Genomic DNA, 23,062 nt, shown 5'->3' on the forward strand with positions numbered 1-23,062 from the left:
AGACCGACCAATGTCTGCCAGTTAGGCAAAGTAGTGCAGGATTGCTCAGAGGGCATTTTAAATGCTTGAAAGAATTCACTCAAGCATCACATTTTCTAATTAGCTTATGGCTTTTATATAAAAAATGGAAGGTGAAAAACATGCAGCCAGTTAAAGAACAATGTGCTTATTTTAGTAAGAGAAATAAGCTTATGAGAAAAGCTTCTTGTTTCGATAAGCATTTTTTTATGTATGACAAATACAGCATAAAATAGCAATCACATGTAGCAATAGCATGACATGACATTTTGAGGTAATCATTCCAAATGTCAGAAAAATTGCGAAAAATTATCATATTAGTTTCCCAGAGCCCAGGGTGACGTCTTCGAATTGCTTGTTCTGTTTGATGAACAGTCTAAAAGCAGTAAATCTGCTCATCTGAGAAGCTGCAACTGGTCATTTTTTGACAGTTTCTTAAAAGATTCACTGAAATTTCTTGACAAATATTTTGTCGTTAAGTATGAATTAAGTATGAATTAATGACTAACAAACAAGGTATTCTTCTGTCACTGTATTCCTACAATAGCCTTCCAACTGAAGAAAATAAAATATCATATAGAAGTCAAGAATTATCTTTTCGAGAACTTAAAAAACAAAAGCCCTTCACTCTCTGACTGGGCTGGTGGGTTGTTGCTGAGCCTGTGGGAATGTGCGGTACATTGATGTTTCTAATGAAGAGTGCTGAGCTCTATTGATCCACCAGGGATGAGAGTGAGCTGTCAAAAGCTATCAGGAAAGTCAAAGACCCACTTTCAGCCCTGCGCAGCCGAAGTGAGCACGATACTGTTAGGGCACAAGAAGAGCAGCTAAACCTCTGAAGGCAGTTGCTATAAAGAAGAGGCACACGTGCAGACACAGCTCTGATGCCTACAGAGGGTTAAAGGTGTTACTTGCTCAATAAAAGGAAGATTAAACAAATAAAATTATGGGTGATTTCTTCAAATGTCCTGTTTTAGTCAACCAAAACCCAAATACATTCAGTTTACAATGACATATAATACATATAATAAAGAACACGAGAAAATCCTCCCATTTGAGAAGCTGAAACGGGAGAATGTGTAGAAGTTTGCATTTCTTCTGCTTGAAAATCGATTACATTTCAGTCATTTATCAAAATAGTTTGCCAATTATTTTTCTGCCCATCAACTAATCAATTTATCAACTGATTGTTTTTATTTCTGGTTCGAACTTAGTTTCCTTTTAAAATATGAGTCTATGAAACAGCATGCCCAGTTATTTAAACTGACGATTTTTAGAGCACTGTGACAATAATATATATCGTGATGGTAATGTCTATAGTGCTGTACCTATACATAAGAAAACCTAGTGAAAGCTCAAATCATTGCACAGATACTTAAAGTAAATGAGGGATGAAACTGGATTAAAACAGAGCACAGATGTGAATATAAAGGGAGCTGCTATACTACTGTTGAGATATGGGAAGCTGCTTTCACATAGACAGTACAGTATAGTGAGTAAACAGCAGACCTGTTTGTTCTTACAGGACTCTCCCCTTTTCAAATTCAGCCACACACCACTGTCTTTCAGCTATATGACCTGTGTAATAAATTAGCTGAACTCAAACTGATTCCGATTATTTTTACTTACCTTGCAGTAAGTGACAATTCTATTGAGCCAAATGTCTTTTGTGGTAAACAAACAGTCACAAAAATCCCTACTTGCTAGACATTATTGTACAAGATCATGCTCAAATGATACTCAGCGTTTCTTAACCTTAGGGTCCCCAGGATATACTGCACGACAATCTAAGTTCATTGACATAAATGGAGTGGATAAAACAATGCATCAGCACCTCAAACCACAGCTGCCAGCATGACCAAACATCAATCATGTGTAACAAATAAAATTAGCTACATGAGTGTATGTATTATAAATAACAATTAATACCTTTGAAATATGTTATCATTCCTATATTTTCTGTTGGAGCCAGCCCCTGCTCTTGAAAATATGCCATGTAAAATCAGATGACTAGCTCATGGTCATGAGATTTTTTTTTTGAGACACAGAAATGGGGTCACGGGCTAGAAAAGTTGAGAAACCCTTCTCTGGTGAGATAAAATTTCAACAGACCAATGTGATCGGGAAATCCAAACCAGCAGATAAATACCAAAAAAACAAATATCCAACTCTCAGATGTGGAGTTTAGGATTGTTTTGAAGGACCAGATGTCCAAAAACTGCATGGTGGCTGTCACCTGGTCTGTATAGAACAAAGCAAATAAGTGAGATGAGGTTTTACTGCACTTTGTGTTCTGCTACTGTATCTTGTTGCACAACTGACAGCATGCGTGCGTGCAGACAAAAGTCTCACACTTAGAAAAAAAAGACCATAGACTTGCTCAAATATCCAAGAGCAGCAGAATAATCTGACAAACAACACACCAGGATGTAAAACACTTCAGTCTCTCAATCTCACTTTGACACTGCGTCCACAACAGCAATCTGTGCAGCACACTAGTAATTACAGCAAACTTGTAACCCTCCTGCTAATACTGCACATGGTACAGGGCACTTTTAATCAGCAAACTTGCAACTGGAGAATAATCTTTCAAGCCTGCGTCGTCACAGGCTGGCGATAAATGGAGCAAATCTCCTGCTTTGCATGGATTTAAGGCAGATTACGAAAAAGCAAAAATGCAATGCATCAGGCGAACTGTTTCCATCACACCGGGTGGGCAACCCATCCATGCACTTTCTGTGAAGCATGTAAAGGCTAACTCACTTGCAGAGGCATGCAAATATTTCCGCCTGTAAAGAGGTCTGTAATATTCTGTATGTAAAGTGCTGAGATTAGCGATTATTATCAGTGTGACATTCTTAGAGATGACCAATAATGATGTCATGGGGTCAGCACCATCGGACTGATGAAGTACGTGAGAAGGTGTCATTGGCTGGAGGTCTAGGTATACATAAATTGTATAAGTATAAAATACTTTTTTGTAATGCATGTAAAGCATGTCAGAAGTGAACAACCATTTCCTGTGGAAGAACACTTTAGCAGGAAATGGTTGAATGAGTTTAAGCAGTTTTTAAAGTGTAGGCTGCATGTGGTTTGACACTATGATATGGGGAAATGTTATGTTTTGGAAAATATGGGCTCGTTATTTTAGTAAATGCAAAATGTATGACCTTGTTGTGGATGTCGACCTAATATGTTGCTAAATATAACTAGAAGGGTTGCAGCATTGGCCTGCAACTTTTTCTGCACAGACCTCACAGTAGACGGGAGCATTATGGTATACTGCTTTGTAATTTCATCCACTGAATCGAGGTTTAAATCAGCTTTAAAATGCAAAATTAATTTTTCCAAATAAAGCAAAACAACCTCCGTGAATGTACAGATTGGCGATTAATGAGCAAAATATCATTAAAGTCATGAGATACATTGTGATAATCTTATTCATAGTGATAAGAGTTGCTTCTGTTGTAACCCTGAATGAGACCTTAGCCTTATTGAGAATAAGAGTTTTTAAACCTGTAGCCACATGTGGCAGGTAATAAAATAATGTGATATAACAGCTTTAAAAGTATTTATCTTAAATAGATTTGTCGTGTATTTCAGTCTACTTATCTAATGAATTTGAATGAATTTGCTTTAGGCCTGATGCCACAGTAGATTAAAATACCGATAGTGAGCATCACAGAAGCACTTTATGTTGCACAGCCGAACTATTTTCCTCCATAATACTTTTGCAGGAAATGTGTTGTCTGACATGTCAAATGAGCAGAAATATAACCTTTGCTTTTGAGGCACACACCATCACTCACCTTGCAGCGACGAAATGACAGCTCAGTAGTGTTCTTGGAGTGAACTGCAGAGAGAGAGAGAGCAGGAGTTGCGTCTTGGATAGTTTGCTGTGCTTTTCTCGCGGGAAAAATAAAAATATTGATAACTTCACATCATTCACGGAAAGTACAGAGACCAACTCCGCCGTGCACTTTTGCAAATGAAGTCATACAGCGGCATTATGTTGCTCGGTACAGTCCATGCTGGCACAACCTCCGGGCTCTTTAAGCGGATAAAAAAAAAAAAAATAGCCTGAGCTGAATGGGTTTGGTGGTTTAAGAATGTGATATTACACGGAACCAATCAGAGCAGGCGGCGCTGTGGTGCGCGTATTTAATCGCATAACGCCGCCCGGTGTGTAATGAACAACATCAGAGACGTATCCCGCCTGGCGGCGCTACAATGGTAAACAAAACAAGCAACACCACTATGCAGCGAATTTAGGTTCATCTAAATGGTTCATGGGAGAGGTAGTCCTTCGAGCAGAGCTCTACCGTTTCTGACTACGACACACAACACCGCTCCAGAACTACAACTCCGCCATTAGTTATAGAGCTTGCATCAGCGTGTGTGGAGTGGACAGCGCTCACCGGCACTCACCGGCAAAGTTACCACGCTGAGCTATTTTTTTTTTTTTTTTTAAATTATTACTTGTTTTAAAGTAAAAATATTGCCAGCCATCAGTCCCGACATAGCGGAAGTAGCTACAAACGACCAAATGAAGCTCTTCGTAACTGAAGGCAACCCGCACTGCCTGAAGGTGGTAGCTGCGTTAGAAATGACTGGAATTCAGTGTGACATTCAGTATGTCAACCACGAGGGTAAGAAAGCACATTTAGCTTTATATTGATCTGTGAATCTAACCGCAATGACGACTAGCAACAGCTGTCGTTTGGCTAAAGGCGGCACTGGCTAATCATCATATGTAACGTTAGTTTTGTCAAGTTTAAGCTGAATTTGTGCCGTAACTGACGGTTGCTACTTCGGGACAGCAAGCTAGCTTAAAGGTAATAACTTCCTGTCGGTGTCAGTCACGATAAAAGCAGTGAACAGTCCACCTGTATCTGAAAGCTAGAAGAGTCTCTTACTGCTCACCACTGCTTTGTTTGTCTTGTTTTAGCAGTGTTTACATGTGCAGCTACACGTAGCCTTGGGTTGTCAGGGCAAAAGCTACAGGTGTTGAGCCTCTACCTGTACAGTATACACCTGGATACTAGATTTATTTAGATACTTAGTAAAGATGCAGGGCTGTGTTGTACGGATGCAATCAAATATCTTTAACCCAATACCTTGATATGAACAAAGTGATGATATTGCAGTGAGGCTAACTTGAACCTGCCAGCAGTCTTGGTTCAATACCTTATCTGGCATACTATGTGGACACTGTTATTCCTGCCAGGCAGATCAGGTTGTACCCCAGAACAAACCTTGATAGACGCAAAAGGAGCTGAAAACTTACTTGAAAGGCTGGCTTATTTATAGAGAGAGAAGGCATAAGGCCAACATGGGGCGAAAACCAGGTTCACTTTGTGAATTTCCCCAACAAAAACATGTTGTGACTTGTATCAACTGAGGGAGAAGTCTGTATAAGCTTAATATTGATTTAAACTAATTCACTCATCCTTCCATTAATGGTCATGTGACTAATGTGTGATCCAACGTCTGATCCCTAGCTGACAATGTTTGCAAAAGAGAGGCTGTTTTAATACAATTAGTCACTCCAGGCTAAGTTCAGCAATGCGTTTAACGTGGTGTATTGTTTTGAATTGACTATTAACAAAGAACACAGCTAGAACATATGGACTGTATATACTCTTGCTTACTTATTATTCTTGGAGACTTAGGTTATATCTAACCAATGCATTATCTAGTGGAACATCCTCTAGATGCTGCTGTGTAAAGGAATGAGATTCTAATTAAATGGTAATTCATCCGAGCTTCAGGCTTAAGGCCCGATTGTATCACACATGTGAGAGATGCTTCACTCCCAGTCCCAGATGTGTGCTAGTCCTCCTCGGGAGCTGGATCAAGGAGATGAATAACCAGGACCATCTGGCATGCAGCCACAGTGCATGAATTAATGGAATCTACTCAGAAATATACATGCATACTAACTGTACTTGGGTTGTTGGAAGTATGTAAGATGAATCATACAACTCACTTTGTTGAGAAAATCCCTAGAACAATAGCTTTTAAAAAAAATGTATCTGTCGTTATAAACAAAGTCTGAAATATTGCACATTTATCAAGGTGAATATAATTTAAAAAGAAAAATTTTAGTGTTATTCCTGCTGTATTGATGCTGTTTTAAAAATGTATTTAATTCTTGAGCCACCGGGAAAACAGTTAATCGAACCATCAAAGTAAAGACATCTATAAAAAATGTAATCAGAATCGCCCATCTTGCCCTGTGTTCTGATGATTTCAAGATTAAAAAGATCAAATCCTTGACCCTCAGTTTGACCTTTCTGTGTGTCATGGACCATTCAAGTAACTTTGCTGATAAGTATTGAGGCTGAGAATTTGATCACAGGATTATCCTCGAAACATTTGAGGAGTATCATGTTATTACTTCTCCTTGAAGATGCAATGTTGAATTCAGATACAATCTTTTCCTACAATGTGTTGAAATAAATAAGACCTAATGTTGAGCTAAGGGATGTAGATTTTTCTTTTCTCTCTCTCAGGAAACAGGCATCAGAAAGAGGGTTTTAATTTGTATCAGCATGTACCAACCAGTTAAAGAATCTGGTCTAAATAGACCAGCTAGCTCGCCAATGTGCATAGCAATTTTGTCTACTGTTGTGTATCTTATTTATAGTTTTCTACACAAACTCATGTCTTTTCTTTTTTTTTTTTTCTTTTTTTTTTTCCAGAAACAGTGGTGCCCTTCCTTAGCCATCCAGCTTTGCCTGCCCTGCTCCTGCCTAGTGGACAGCACCTTTTCAGCTCCAATGCTATCTGCCGGTCAGTAGAATATATGCTTGGTCATTTAAGAATGTCAGTGCCAATTGGGCATGAGTATGAATGCTGTTAGTCATTGCCTCTGTATGACTCATCCAAAAATTATTTTCACTTACCTCAATTGGTACCTAGCTATGCAAATAGCTTTGGCTTTAATTTTCCAGGTTTTATTGCTGTGAGCCCTAAAAATTAAATTTCCTTCACCTCTACTGTATGGGGTTGGCAACAGAAATCTCTGAGATCGATATCTCAAAACCTAGGCAAATAAAAACAAAACTATCTGCATGGCCAGATACCACTAGAGGAAAATGGAAAATGTTTTTTGTAATTTGGGTGAAAAGAACCTTTAACCCTTTCAAAATTATGTTTTTTTTCTATTCCAATGGAAATTCCAATGGCAATTATAAAATACTGCAATGACATATACAGTATATGGATCAGAAAGATCTGGTAATGTATTGGTTTGATTATGCTCAGATAATAATATAAGCCAAGACCAACCACAGTAACGGAGTGTAAAAATGATTTTATCACGTTTAACGTTTTAAGATGGAGATTTAAGATCTGTGTTACTTTACACTGCAGCAAAATCTAGAGGCACACCGTGACCAACTCCTGAAGATGGAGTACATATGTTGCAGATATTTGTATTTTGGCTGTGTTTGTTTGTGCACAAACTCCTTTTTAAAACTAAGTGAGCTGAAACTGTGTGACAAGACTTTATTCTTTGTTCCCCACAACCTTTTAACACCTCAGATACCTATTTGAAGTAAATGGACAAGAATCCAGTGACCATTGCAATCAGTGGCTTGAATGGGAGGCCACAGATCTTCAGGTAAACTCTACATTAAAAAAAAAAAAAAGACTTTCTAGTTTGCTTGAAATCTGTCGTACAAAACACTAAACCTCTTTTAAACTATTTTTGGTTTATGCTTTTGTACAGTATTTTGTACACAATCCTCAGTGTTGCCATAGGGGGCATAAATCCATGCAGCTAAATGATTAAAACTTTCGCATTAAAAAGAGCAATGTACAGAAACCAATATTAAGAAATCTGTCCGTATGCTCTGTGTAAGGTCTAAGGAGTTTTTTTTTTTTTTTTTAACCTTAGTCACACTTCTTTGGTTTACTGCTTGATCAAATGTCATTTCATCACTTCAAATTAACCTGTGTTTTGTGTTACATGTGCAGCATGCACTGCTACAGGCTCTTCACATGGCAGTGCTGCAGGGAAAAGGTTCCGAGGTGTCTAAGGTCCTCCAGGGGCCCCTAAACTATTTGGACCAAAGCTTGAGCAAGGGGAACACGCCATATTTAACGGGGGTACAGTATCAAAATCTCCTGTTCAGCTGTCGTATTTTTTACTTTGCAGTGCCCATTTAGTTGCCATATATATTGTCGATACATTTAGGAGATAAAGACAAACATACTCACTCAAACAAAGCCTTTTCAGTGCATACAATATATGATCAAGTCAAAAGGTCATGAAGCCTCTTTCGAAGCTCTACTCAGCTTAACTGAGCACCTCCTCAGTGTAGGTGCTCAGTTAAGCATTTCTTTTTCTCTTCTTCTTTTTTCAGCAGCTGATGCTGAGCTAGTGATACTTTTTTATGTTAAAAAGATTCAACTGGGGAGGAGGTCCCTTATGTTGCTGATATGCCTGAGTGTGTGTGGGAGGGGATCAGTTCTCTGTGGTTTTTGCAGCCCCTGTGGCAACAAGTCATCTGCGTCTGTCATATACAGTGTTTCATGTGTACAGAAATATGTTTTGTTAAGTCTCTTGGTCATCATCATTGCTCAAACTGTGGTAAGCAGACACAGTGAGGCAGTTGCAGCAGTACATATGACCTTATTTAATGAGATGCAAGCACAAAACACATTCATGCTGAAAATAGTCTTCCACACGGTTGTTCTGTATGTAGAAAGTCAGAGGGGGTTGACTGAATATTTAGGCAGCGTTGTTCAGGGCTTTCAGAACAAAAAGCATTAGGTTTTTGATGGGATGACTGTAAAGGATACATGGCAAAGTCAAGCATAGTGTGCTTTAGTTGCTTTAAAAAATAATGTTCTTTAAACTGTGCTGTGTTTAGGAAGCCGTTTCAGTTGCTGATGTTGTTTTGTGGGCTGCGCTTTACCCCGTTTTATCTGACTCTTCACTAGCACTGGGTAAGTAGTAATAAACTTTAAAATTCTTTGTTGTTTGCCCGGCACAAATTGTCCATCCATTAACTAATTGTTTCCTTTTTAAATACCTCAACTTCTTCCTTAATATCATTTATCAATTTTCTTTTATTTTACATTTATTTGATCTTCGAATGTTCTATTTCCAATTTCTCCTTCTCTTTATTCAAGCAATCCTTACTGCAACCCTTCACTTTTTTCTGCCTTTTCTTTCTCCTTCTCTCTCCCCTACCAATTCTGTGCCCCTTTTTTTCTTTTTACAGGTGAACGCAACTCTTTGAAGGCTTGGTTTGACCGTGTGGCTGCTATGCACAGTTGCCAGTCTGCTGCTCAGAAAGTGCTACAGGGAAAAGACCTGCAAGGCATGAAGAGCTACTTGCAGAGGCAGCCTGCCCCTCAGAGCAGGCAGTGCAACAGCAACCCTGCTGAGGTATCAGCTAGATCATCAGGATAACTATTAGACTTAAAGCATTTTTACTGAACAAAAAGCATTCAGAGGTGACAACCACATTTGTGCTTATGCCTCAGGAAACCCTGTGAGGCCTCCAAGAAGATTTATTGCCTTTTTTTGTTTTGTTCAAGCTATAGATGCACCCACAAAACACTTTAGAAGACACATATTGTCACAGATTTCCTTTCAACATTTTACTGTCTTTACTGCACTACAGTGTTTCTTCTTAGGAAAACATTTCAAGCACTTGAAGGGTTGCAAGACTTGAATTCACATCACTTAAACTAAGCAGGGTTCTCAGGGGTGAGAGTTAACCTGGCTCCATAAAAGCTAAATTAACACCTGTGTTAGGATATAGAACATATAGCATGTAGAGGTTATCTCACCATTTCTTTATCCTGATGTGAACAGGTGTCAGTCAAATTTAGCAGCAGGAGTTATGGCTCCTTGTCAGAGGAGGTTACAGGATTTGGGGATCTCAGATTGCCAAGTGCCTTTGGGTTAAAGGTCAAGAGGTCAGGTGGGAGCTGGTGATTTTTTTTTTAAATTTGTTTTTGTAACAGTAAAACATTCAATTTTTTAAAAAAAAGGAAAAAAAGAATCTTACTTTTTTGTGTTTTTGATGGGGTGGTTTAATGAGCAGATGGTTCTTGATGAGAATGTAAGAAAACACTTACAGTACATTGTTCTGTTTACAGTTCATCATTGATTTGGGAGCTATAACTGTTGAAAGAGTTTTAGAGCTTATACACTGACACTGATCACAAGAGCAATTTTACGCACATGCTGCAGTGCCTCCTGTTGTTTTTTTCTTTTTCTGCATCACGTCGAAATGGAGATCATTTTGATGTAATGGTCAAACTTTGATTCCCCAATGTCAGTAGATTATTATCGTAAAAAAAACAGTGATTGTTTACAGTGTCAGTAAACTTTTGGGTGTGTTGATCAAACTATCCAAGATTTGAAATTACTTTTAGGACATGGAGGTATCATTCAGGCCATTTATAACCCCTTGTAGAGATTACCAGCCTAACAGTCCTGGTTGACATTATTGGCACCCATGAATTTTAAGTACAGACTTTAGAATCTCTTCAGAAATGAATGCAAATTAAAAAATGTCCAAGGTTACCAAACAAAAGAAAATAAAAATAAAAAATAAACTTGCATAATAGTGATATAATACAAGCAATACAAGCACAAAACCCCGGACACAAATATTGGCAGCCTTTGCTAATATTTGGTTGCAGAACCTTTGTCGACAATGACAGCCTCTAAATGTTTCTTTTAGCCTTCTAGAAGCTTCTTCCAACTGTCTGCTGGTAGTTTCTGCCACTCTTCCATTGCTATGCGTTCAAGCTCTTTTAAAGTTGCAGGAATCCTTTTACAATGGCAGATTTCAGCTCTTTACAAAGGTTGTCAGTGGGATTTAGGTCAGGACTCATTGCTGGCCAGTTTAAAACAGTCCATCTTTTCCTTTTCAACCCTTCTTTTGTGCTGCTCAAAGACCCAAGACCTTCACCTCAAACCTAGTTTTCTGACACTGGGGAACACATTTTGCTCTTAAATGCCTTGATGATCTTCTGATTTCATCATTCCTTTGATACATTCAATGCCTCCAGTACCAGAGGCAGTAAAGCATTCCCACAGCCTCCACCATGTTTTACTGTAGGGAGGGTGTTCTTCTCCTTATGGGCTTCATTTCGTTGCCTATAAACAAACTGATGCAGTACATCCCCAAAGAGCTCTACTTTGCTTTCATCTGTCCATAGAACATTATCCCAGAAAGACTATGGCTCATCTATGAAAGTTTTTGCAAACATTAGTTTTGTCATTTTGTGCCCTTCTTTCAAAAAGGGTGTCCTCCTTGGCTTTCGCCCTTGGCCTTCACCCATGGAGCCCTACTTGGTTTAGTGTGCGGCGTATAGTACGGACTGAAACCACGACTCCATATTGCTCCAGGTCAGCCTGAAGCTCTTTAGATATCTTATGTGGTGTTTTTTCCACAATCTGCACCAACCCTCAAAGACCTCCCTTATTTAATCTCTTCATTTCCTGGAAGCATCTTAACAGTTTTATGACTGTGAAATGTCTAGGTAATAATACAAACTGTTGAAATAGGGATTTGAAGACAGCTTAGAAAGCTCTCTTGTCTTCGCCATTGTGAAAGGGACCCTGGAAACAATCAGCCCCTTTTTATGCAATAAAACCATCTCTCATTGGTTAATCCAGGTCATGTGAACATTGAAATTTAAGGACAGGTGAGTCTTATTTGTTTTTTAATTTGTTTGATGAACTAATTTAAATTCATCCAAAGGTGCCAACAATTGTGTACATTTTGTTTGTATATTTTCGGTCACTATATGAAAGGTTTTTTGTTTTTTTGTTATTTTTTTCGATCTGAACATATTGTAAATTCTGTACTTAAAATTAAGGGGTGCCAATGATTCCAACCAGGATTGTACATGTTGGTTTCCGTTTAATTTTCAGTTAATGCGTTCTCTATATCTTCATATTTGTTTAGTGTGAAGAGGGAGAGCGTGCGGTTTCAGAAGAGGAGATGGAGGCTGCTGCTCTCACCTGGGGCAAAAGTTTGAATGCCAGCCCACTAGCTACAGACAGACAACATCCCATGTAAGTACTTAGAAGTGCCATTTCCCAATCTAGACATTAAGCAGATACTTCCATTCAGAGTGATGTTTTGTGTGTGTGTGTGTGTGTGTGTGTGTGTGTGTGTGTGTGTGTGTGTGTGTGTGTGTGTGTGTGTGTGTGTGTACCGCATGTTGTAGATTAGGATGTTATAGAATATTGTGGGAATCACATCACCTAAGATCCTCTTTCTGGATCTGATTAAAATTTAGTTCTTTTTTTTCCCTATCAGTTTGCCACAGGAGGGCAATCGAAACATCCTGTTGACCAGTGCCTTGCCTTATGTCAACAATGTCCCCCACCTGGGTAACATTATTGGCTGTGTCCTCAGCGCTGATGTCTTCTCCAGGTGGGAATTTTTTGTCTTTTCTTTGTACACGGATTCTAGAAAAATACAGATAATCGTGAAGAAAACATTGACCCTTGCATCAAACACTTTTTTAGATTAATGTAGCCAAAAACATACAGGCATATGTGCCTGAAAGCTGTTCATCATATTCTTCCTCACCAACAGTTTATCCATTATCTCATTTTTTTTTTCCAACTCACCTTATTCTGTTATTTACTTTGTAACTCTCTACCCTCAACTTTCCTTGGCTCATTACACTTTTTAATTTCTTTCTCCATTTCCTTATTTTTCTTTTCCACATCTGTTTTTCGCTCATCATCTCTGTGTTTTATCTCTTGTCGCACTCACTCCGACTGTCCATCATCTTCTTCAAGGTATGGCCGTCTGCGAGGCTGGAACCTGCTGTTTGTGTGTGGCACAGATGAGTACGGCACAGCTACAGAGAACAAGGCCAGAGAGGAGGGCCTGACACCGCAGCAGATCTGCGACAAGTATCACACCATTCACTCCAGCATCTACGATTGGTTCCAGATTGACTTTGACTTTTTTGGCAGAACCACAACTGAGAAGCAGACGGAGTAAGTGAAGGCAGGGAAGGAGGCTGTGTTGGCCTGTTTAGGGGCAACAGTAGGAAAATTTTAATCTGCTGATATGTGAGAAGTTGAAAACAAGGTTAAAATCAAAGATAAACAACAAAGCTAAATACAAGGCTTAACACAGAGGTCTCCAATAATAATCCAGAGCTCACTTCATCATCGTGGTCCTCACCTGGGTTGGATGTGGTTCTGATGCTGTTTGGCTTTGGTATGAAAGAGCAAACATGTTTCTTATAAGATTACCATACACTCGCTATAAAATTACATAACCTAGGATTACTATGATTTTGCAGTAGGTACTGGTGTGGACGTATAGCCCTTGCAACCATAAATTCATCTTTACTTAATCTCAGAGATTATTGACCAAGATTGTGGAATGCAGGTTATTGCTTACTTTTCAGAGGTTTACCAAATAGAGAAAAGAAATTGTACTGAATGACATTTGTTTTTATTCTGTAGTTTAGGAGGAACGTGTGTGGAACTACAGTTTTTCTGTAAGTTGACCATCACGTACAAATTAGTCAAATACGTGTATAACACACGTGAACTAAATCAACGGTGTGTGAAGGTAGATTTGGAAAGTCAAGTGGTTTGGTAATGTATTTATTCAAGAAATGGTATCACTTTTCATAATTTAACTTTTTTTTTGAAAAGTTAGCTGAAAGGAAAGATATTGGCAGAGTAAATCTAGGAAAAAAAAACATTCGACGTCCTGTAGTAGAGTTATCCATTTTATAATATGGATGAGGTAACCAACGTCTAGAGATGAAATTGGTTTTTTTCAGTGTTATGGACTGTTGCTCTTGGAACTATTGAAGCTACGAAAGCAATGGAGTTGGTGTGATTTACTGTCAGTGAGCAGTACAGCGCTCTCATCACTGTATGGCTGTCAGATTATTTTTTTGTTTTATATAGATATTCAAATAGGATATTGTAAGATGGTGGGTTTGCTGGGTTTACCTTCTTAGATGTGGAAATAGGAAACAAAAGACAGGCACTTTTCTTCAGTAGAAAATCTTAAATCCTTGAGCTTGTACATTGAAAAGGATTACAAAGATGAAAACTCTTGTTTTGGGCCTTTTGCTTTGATAGAGTACAACATAAAAGGCACCATGTTCTTTTAAAAATGAAACATCCCACAGATTAAAGACTTTTGACGTGATTCATGAAAAGTGCTTTGGATATCTTAAGGTTACATTTTAGATTTACCAACCCAAAACCAAAGATTAGTATCAGCTTTGTTTTTTGTACCATTTTACTTTGTATTTTTCTTACTATATCAAAAACACAGACTCTCTTCTCTTTATCTTCTGTTTCTAGTGTACTGCTCTGTTTTCTATATTGTGATATGGACCCAGAAAGTTTACATCATTTTCTAGCCAACATGGTAAAGAGCAATATCAGTCTGAGTTGGAGGACAAAATGTGGTCATGTTTCAATGACTGATCAGTCCCCACATTAGACAACTGTCATTGCGTTTGTAGACTTTTAACCTTTTTCTCTTGTATCAAAGACTCAACCCCAAAAGAATCTTTCAACCATCTCATTCCTCTGTTATTTTTCTCAGGATAGCCCAGGATATTTTCTGGCGTCTCCACAAGCATGGATTCCTGGTGGAAGACACAGTGGAGCAACTGCGCTGTGAGAACTGTCAGCGTTTCCTGGCCGACCGCTTCGTAGAGGGCAACTGTCCTCACTGCAGCTACCCAGAAGCTCGTGGTGATCAGTGTGACAAGTGTGGGCGGCTCATCAATGCTGTGGAGCTCAGGGTCAGTTTGGAGGATCAGGCTGGACATCTAAAGTGATTATAAAGGGCAAGAGGAGGAATGTTATGATCAGTCTCTGGTGATTATACTCACGGATGACTATTAAGAGAATGGTGGTGGTAGAAAAACTGCAACATCATTTTAATTTTTCCTTCTAAATATATATTAAGGGAAAAATCATATCCATGGGTCTATGACACCATGTTCACCATATATGTAAAATGCATCATGTATAAGTACATTCCACTTTAGTATAGAACTGTGAATCTACATATACAGACTTTCTCTTTTGATCAAAAAGGCAAAAACTTAGAGCCCTTCATTTACTGCTCATATAGCATTGGGGCTGCACTGGAACTCCTGAAATGGTTTGTATTTCCATGGAAGGAATAAATTCCTGCTCCTCTAAATTGTAAATTCGGGGGGAAAAAATCAGTTTGAATTTAACCTACTCAGTGTTGATCGTTGTTGTCCCCTCCAGGAACCCCAGTGTAAAGTCTGCAAGCAAACTCCAGTCATCCGCTCCTCCAAACATCTTTTCCTGGACCTGCCAAAGGTATGGTGTTCACACTGCATTGTAATGGCTTTGGTTGTCCATTCTCCAGTTTAGACAGTGATTTTATTTATTTATTTATTTATTTATTTGACCACTTGGATGGAGACAGAGTAAGCCAGTTTAGTATGTGTTATGTAGCATTCAAACTGAGACAGCTTGTGGAAGGCATTTACCACTATAAATGGCTTTACTCTTTTTAGAGTAAGACATGAGGTTGTTTTGATCGTTGTTTTCATTCTCTCTCTTTCCCTCGTGTAGCTAGAGACTCAGTTGAGCCAGTGGCTGGAGAAGTCGACCAGCACAGGAGACTGGACTGCAAATGCCAAACAGATCACTCGCTCCTGGCTGAGAGATGGACTCAAACCTCGCTGCATCACCAGGGACCTGCAGTGGGGAACGCCAGTGCCTCACCCTGACTTTAAAGAGAAGGTCTGGTATTGTCATATACAACATAATTTTTCACACTACAGATGTTGCTGCTGGACTGCACTTGCTTGCTCTTAGTTTGGTGTTTCTGCACGCAGTGGGGAAAAAAATGCTGACACCATTGTAATGAAACCTAATAAAGCCCTACTGTTCAGCTGTATTACCTGCTGAGAAGATAATAAATGTAGACACTTAATATCTAAGGTAAAGTTCCTAGTTCAGCCTTGAAAATGACTGCGCACTTCATTAACTGTTTACAAATGCTGCGGTGACTGATGATACTGCAGTGTTCCCTAAAAGCACACCTGTGCCTCACTTGGAGACTTTCTAGGTCTGGCATGTCTAAACATGCTTGAACACTGACCATTTCTTTTAGTGCACACCTCTAAAACATTATCCCCCACATTAACTCATAAGGACATTCGATTTCACATTTGCTATTGTACTCAATGATTATATCCATGTCCTTCTGCATCTTGAGGTTTTTTTTTTTCATTCCTCCTAATCTTTGTGTCCTTTTTCAGTTTGATTCATGTCATCCAGAATTCATTTCTGTAACACAGAGCAATGCAAAAAAAAAAAGTGCATCCTTTTGTCACTCATGACTCTCTTTCTGCTTCTGCAGGTGTTCTACGTGTGGTTTGACGCCCCGATTGGTTATCTGTCCATTACTGCCAACTACACCGATGAATGGGAAAAGTGGTGGAAGAACCCTGATCAGGTATCTCCTCCCAGCCCACACCTCCAACACACATGCTGTTAGAATTTATGAGCCATACCGATGGACAATTCCTAGCCCTATATAACCCTGATGTGAAACAGAGGAAATAACCTCTTTGATTATGACTAAAATGCACGTTCAGTTTTAGACACACAGTAGATGGGGTTGAAAGCAATATACTGTAGGTCTGTGCAGATCTTCTAGATTTCTCCCCTCTGAGATACTGCTTCGAAAAGTGGAACCATTTGACGTTTCATGTGTACATATGAGTTTCATATTTTAAGATTTCACACCACTCCAGTTCCCACACATACAGTAACAAATGTCAAGCTGGAAACATGCTGGTTGGCTACTTATCACTTAATTTATCTGAAACTTGATTTAAAAACACTTAAAACCTTACGGATTAAAAAAAAAAAAAAAACGTATCTTCTTCACTCTCACTCACTCATCTCATCTCTCTCTATCTAAAACCCCAGGACTGAGCTCCTGTTAGTGTGTGTGTGTGTGTGTGTGTGTGTTGGCCTGTATTTGCAGAGAGAGAGAGAGATGGGGGGGTGGGGTTGCGGGTTGGGGGTTGGGGGAGATCTTATAAGCCCTCTTTGAACTGGATGATCTCATGATGATACAATATGATGTCATCCTCACAGTGTATTGTTGTGTCTCTGCCACCAGGTGGAGCTGTACAACTTCATGGCCAAAGACAATGTGCCATTCCACAGCGTGGTGTTCCCCTGCTCCCTACTGGGAGCTCAAGACAACTACACTCTGGTCAGCCACCTGGTTGCCACTGGTAATCACCACCTATTTTGACTGACTGACTTAAGCCGTTGATTCACAGTTGATGCACATTCACTCTGTTTTGCGGTTATGCAACACAGGCATCATGAATGATCACATTCACGAAATTAACAGTCAGCTTTGACAGTAACTTATGCTCTAACTTTCCCACAGAATATTTGAATTACGAAGACACTAAATTCTCCAAGAGCCGTGGTGTTGGTGTGTTTGGAGACATGGCAAAGGACACGGGCATCCCGTCTGACGTGTGGCGGTTCTACCTGCTGTATGTGCGTCCGGAGGGACAGGATTCAGCCTTCTCCTGGGCTGACATGGCTCTGAAGAACAACTCTGAGCTGCTCAACAACTTGGGCAACTTCATCAACAGGTTGATAATAGTCATATGTTTTGAAATGAATTCCTGCTTTCTACATGCAAATTTACTCTGTCAGTGAGAAACCTATTTCAGAAAATGACTTCCCCCAGTGAACGTAACAAGGTAACCTGCAGTAATCTCCTTTATAGCTTGTTTAACACAAATACTTGTTCCCTGACTTTGTGAAATTTTATGCGTTGCTGTTTCTTTCTATTTTAATTGTTTCGATCAGTTCAGATTAGTCACCAGTGACGTAAAAAAAATGGTGCAATCCACCTGAAGTTGCTCGCATCTTTATGCAGCAAAACTGTCATCCAGTCCAATTACTAAGTTTTCAGATTGTTGTACTCATTGAAAAAAGTCTGATAGAGCAGTAACTATTACAAGAGGTTCACCCTAGTTTTCTAAATTTGTTTGGGATGGCGTAATTTAGCCCCAATTTCATCGCCTCAAATGATTTTTAAAAGATCAGGGTTAAATCCCACATCAAAGATTTTTCTCAGCAGCTTTTTTTCAAAGTACCTTGATCTTCAAAATTGGTCTCGGGCAGCAACGTTGATGCCTAATTGGTTCAAAAATATCTTGTACACTGCATCCAGCCTAAGGTGTTGGAGGTAGAAAGTATTCTGCTTCAGAAAAGAAAGTCTGTCCTTGTCTGGATCCAGTCACTAAATCACTACATCATTAGCGACAGTGTGTCCATCCTATTCCCTGCTCTTTCAAATTCATAAACAATCCAGGGCTGGGGTGTTCCAGGTATTTGCTGTTCAGTCGAAACATTTTGTTGACAATTTAACAAATCAGCTCCTCAAACCGATATGGGTATAACCTTACTTAAGATTTACCAGCAGCAAAAATAACTTTATTGATTCAGATGATTCAGTCATTTTAACAATAAGAATATTGTTATTTATTTTCCTAGGATGGAAAAAACCCCAGGGACCAAAAACAAACTAAGAATGCAGGTCACATTAAGTTCATGCTCAGACATCAGAATCAGAGTTCAGTGTAAATCCGTCAGTCAAAGCATTTTGGCCTTGCAAACCTTCCTCAGAGGCTGAGGAATGTGTAAAGTATACAACAGTTTGTGGCATCAGAAATGACCAAAACATCCTCACTATGAACATCCTCCTGTTGTACACATAAAACTCATTTCAAAAATTACTGGCTACAATATAAAGGCGATGAAGGAGCTGTGAAGAGGCACAATGCAGCACACTGTTGTGTTAGTTTACACTAGCAGAGCACTGTATTACATGTGGCAACAAAATCTATAATTTATAAACAATTAGCAAGTCAAGTAACATGCTCTTTCCTCGTTTTGCTCTCTCTTACTCTTGCTGCCTTTCTCTCACTGTTCACACATTTTTCCCTGACCCTTTTTTTTTTTAATTCAAACCTCTCTCCCTCTCTCCTCTAGAGGTGGCATGTTTGTCACTAAATTCTTTGAGGGCTATGTACCTGCGATGGAGCTACAGCAAGAAGATAAGAGGCTCCTGGCTCTGGTGGGCTGGGAGCTGCAGCAGTACATCCAGCTCATGGACAAAGTCAAGTAAGACCAGGAATCACATACCAATCAGAAGCAGTGATAGAGGGATGATGTTGGGATTTAGAGGGAAATTTATCAGTTTGATTGAAATGACTTTTAAGAAATAAAATTCCGCTTGTCTTTCATTAGCTATATTCAGTGATTTTAAAATTATTAAAATTATAAAAGGCATACGTACATTGGTAGTTTAGTTTTATGTGCCTAGTTTTAAATTGTCCGTTGTATCATCTTCAGGTATCTCAACACCAAAGGTAAAACATTGGTAGAAAAACCATTCTTGGACTTAAGTGGGTTCTATATCATGGGTTTTGTTTGCACAACTACCTTAAATCAAGATTAACCTTGGTCCGCTATCATCAATTGTTTCACCAGAATCCGTGATGCTCTGAAACACATCCTGAACATCTCTCGCCATGGCAACCAGTACATTCAGGTCAATGAACCCTGGAAAAAGATCAAGGGAGGAGACACAGAAAGGTGAGATGGCCTTGACCAGCAAACTCCATCTCTCTCTGTGTAATTCCATACAAAGTAGATGGAGCTCAATGTTGCTCTTTGTTAGCTGTCTGTGAAAATTATCATTCTATATTACAGCAAAGATTAACCATATACCTTTTGAAAAATTACTCATTCATTCATAATTATGTATCTCTGAACACAGGAAAATGAAATCTGACCGATAATGAAAACTTTTGTCCATTGTGAGAATAATTTAAGGATTTAGATTCATGATCGGTCCGACTGACCGACTCATTCTTTTCTGTTTGTCCCGTTCAGGCAGCGTGCGGGCACAGTGACAGGGGTCTCTGTGAATATCGCCTGCTTGCTGTCAGTGATGCTGTTGCCTTACATGCCAACGGTCAGCCAAACCATCAGGGATCAGCTCAACGCCCCACCGTCCTGCATCAATACCATGCTACAAGGCACTGGCTCATTTGTTTGTACCCTGAGAGCAGGCCACCACATCGGCACTGTGAGTATGACCTGAAAACAGTACACCAACAGTTCATACATGTGCAGACACACAAAACTGTGGAACATCCAGCATGTTGATGCTGGGTGATACAATTAGGATGCAACAGTCTGTCAGTACTTCAGTACTCTGGAGGACATTGTAGTCGTGTGAACACACATACACACACTTAAGAATAAATAGCCTAGACTGTGTTTCTAGGCCCCAGCCGTCGAAAACCAAGCTTCTCTAAGGCCACTAGTCCCTTCAGGCCTAAATGTGTGGGCCTCTGGTGTCTGCCACAGCCGGCCAACGCTGCATTCGGTCTCCAAGGATATCGTGATTCGTGACTGAGGTCTGCAGACAAGGAGCCGCAAACGAAACTATTCTAATGTCACACCAACACTACACAATGCTTATGTGCACATAACCTCTCCGATCATTCATCATCAGTGTAATCCTGCCTTGGAGAAAGGCGATCATGATCGAAACTGCAAATTTCTCATACATAGTTGTCTACTTACTTACTTGCATAATCCTTTTTTGTTCAAAGATGAGAACAGAGGCTCCAAGTTAAATCTTCCAGCTACACTGCCCTTGGGCTGAATCCAAATTGCAGATTTTTCTTTAAATTTTTGTGCGTAGATTTTTTTTTTTTTTTTTTTTTTTTTGAATTTCTACCTTTTATTCCACCTGCCAACCTTTTTTTTTAACTTTTTTTTTATTTCCCAGGTCAGTCCCTTGTTCCAGAAACTGGAAGTGGACCAGATCGAGGCTTTGAAGAAGAGATTTGGTGGACAGCAGGTATTTGATGTTTATGATGCCTAATGGTCTGTGCATGAGTTCAGTCAGGTCTTGTAGTAATATAGGTTGACTATTTATGAATAATGAAATAAGAAAGAATCGATAATGCATCAGGCCCCTGTCAAAATGCCGAAAGCCATACGAATTTGTACTTTATTTGAGTATCTGTCTTTTCAAACACAATACAGAGCAAATACTATAAATTTTTAAATTATGTATCAAGCATCCATCATATAGATAAAAAATAATCCCTCTCTGAACCTTCTTCTCAACCGCCTGACTCTAGCCTGAAGATGAACCGCCTAAAAAGAAGGTATTGAGCGGTATTTTGTCCACACTGGTGCTGCTGTGTCACTAACACTAGCAGCTCATCTAATGTCCTCATGTTTTGAGTTTTTACTCATCCGTGTGTCCAGTGTGATTCATTTCCCATTCACACATCCTGACTCATAAAATCCCGTCGACATTTTGAGTGATGAGCGTTATTGTCTGAAATGAGTAAATCATTTCTACAAATAATACGCACCAAATCGTCTCAGATTCAAGCGTCTTCATGTGTCTGTTTCCGCCCTCAGACAACAGCTCAGAATGCTGCCAGCGCTCAACCTGCCGCTGTTCCAGATACTGCTGCTCCTGCTGCTGAGGTGGCGACGGTGAACGGAGTGGACCCAGAAAAAGCCAGGCAGCTCACTCAGGCTGTGACTGAGCAGGTGAGATTGAGATTGCTGGCTGGTTGCAACAGACTGCTCATCTATCAACTGCAAACCTAATTCTTACATTTTAAGGCATTTTGGAATTAATAATTTTGTTATTATAACAGCACTGGGTAAGTTACATTGTTTTCATTTAGAGTATTTTTAAATACCTTGCTTTTTATTAAAATCGCCATCCTTATAACCGGATAAAACAGCGGATGCCATCTCTCGTGATGAACGAAAAAGCCGCTCAAAAAAATCAGATTACGCACGCAACAAACTACTGACCACAGAAATAAATAACGGTTCATTTTAGAAGCTACATTTAATCAGTATTTCTAGTTGGAAAATTATCTTGTAATGCGTAAATTTGTAATTCATTAATCATAATTGTTTTATGTACAAATTAATAATCTTTGAATTTTACAGTATATATTTTCTACAGTAAATACAGCGATGAAATATTCAGGAATCTTTTGTTTAACTCAGTATTTCCAAACTCAGACAGATGCCTGTAATTACCAACTCACAAACCGCTGTTTCAGTTAATTGTTTCCTGTTCTACAAGAAAGCTGCCAATCTGTTTATCCATATTAGCTTCAGTATTTTAATCAAATCGGATTTAAGTGTGAGAAATAAATTATACCCTGTAATTTTTCTATCACAGGGGGACAAGGTGCGAGCCCTCAAAGCCCAGAAGGCAGAAAAGGCCGTGATCACAGCAGAGGTGGCCAAGCTGTTGGACCTTAAGAAACAGCTGGCTGTGGCTGAGGGGAAGAGCCCTGAGTCTGCACCTCAGAAGAGCAAGAAGAAGTGAGACAAAAAAAGGGAAAAACAAAATGATGGAGGTTAGTCAGAGGAAGGGAAGAGTAGAATGGTTTGAGGCATGATGGTGGAGAATGGGAACAAGATGTACACTAAGAGAGAGAGATGAGGGTATTGGCTTAAGGCAAAGCCGTGACAGGATCTAAGACAATGTGGTATTGGCACTGAGGACTAATGAAATGCTGGATACACCGACAGGGAAATGAAAACACACAAAGAGAGAGTCAAATGAATACAGCTACAGAATGGAGGGATTTTTCCAAATCCCTACACCAAAAGAAACTGATTTTATACTCTGCCTGTGATAAAGTCAGCATATGATATTAGCATTGGAAGGTGTGTTGCGCATTTAAAGATGTTTTTTATATCCTCTGGAATTTTTTTTTTTTTTTTTTTTGCCATTTGCTACAAATGGCCTTTTTAGATCCTGAAAATAAGATAAAAACTGTCTGTAAACTCCCCCTTTCTCAGTTACCCTTAGTTTACACAATTTTCTCCAAAAACAATCATTCATACACATCTCATTAACAAGGCAAAAAAATAAATGTATTACATGACACAAAAAATTGCAAATTTTCT

At 39.2% G+C, this 23,062-nt stretch overlaps 2 protein-coding genes across 6 annotated transcripts in view; one reads left to right on the forward strand and one right to left on the reverse strand.

The window, feature by feature from the left end:
• arhgap9 (Rho GTPase activating protein 9) overlaps positions 1–4,072 on the reverse strand; it is a 40,455-nt gene extending 36,383 nt beyond the window's left edge. For all 4 annotated transcript variants that reach the window (XM_040115920.1, XM_040115921.1, XM_040115919.1 and 1 more), the window contains exon 1: positions 3,828–4,072. The gene's annotated coding sequence lies outside the window, so the exon portion shown is untranslated. The remainder of the gene's footprint in view (positions 1–3,827) is intronic.
• A 350-nt stretch (positions 4,073–4,422) lies between these two features.
• mars1 (methionyl-tRNA synthetase 1) lies at positions 4,423–23,061 on the forward strand. 2 transcript variants are annotated; one of them, XM_040159541.1, is made up of 22 exons: positions 4,423–4,667; positions 6,723–6,813; positions 7,567–7,645; positions 8,002–8,133; positions 8,901–8,976; positions 9,255–9,421; positions 11,964–12,073; positions 12,321–12,437; positions 12,812–13,015; positions 14,601–14,802; positions 15,281–15,355; positions 15,614–15,784; positions 16,407–16,502; positions 17,178–17,295; positions 17,457–17,670; positions 19,079–19,210; positions 19,580–19,684; positions 19,985–20,180; positions 20,892–20,963; positions 21,250–21,276; positions 21,539–21,673; positions 22,326–23,061. In XM_040159541.1, exons 1-22 carry the CDS (start codon positions 4,565–4,567, stop codon positions 22,473–22,475), a joined length of 2,772 nt encoding a protein of 923 aa, XP_040015475.1. In that variant the 5' UTR covers positions 4,423–4,564; the 3' UTR covers positions 22,476–23,061. The 2 variants fall into 2 exon arrangements, with proteins under 2 accessions (XP_040015475.1, XP_040015476.1); XM_040159542.1 differs by lacking the exon at positions 21,250–21,276 and having other exon boundaries at positions 4,426–4,667.
• The last annotated feature ends 1 nt before the right edge of the window (position 23,062 follows it).

The sequence above is a fragment of the Xiphias gladius genome, chromosome 21 (assembly GCF_016859285.1).
Source record: "Xiphias gladius isolate SHS-SW01 ecotype Sanya breed wild chromosome 21, ASM1685928v1, whole genome shotgun sequence".
Classification (NCBI taxonomy): domain Eukaryota; kingdom Metazoa; phylum Chordata; class Actinopteri; order Istiophoriformes; family Xiphiidae; genus Xiphias; species Xiphias gladius.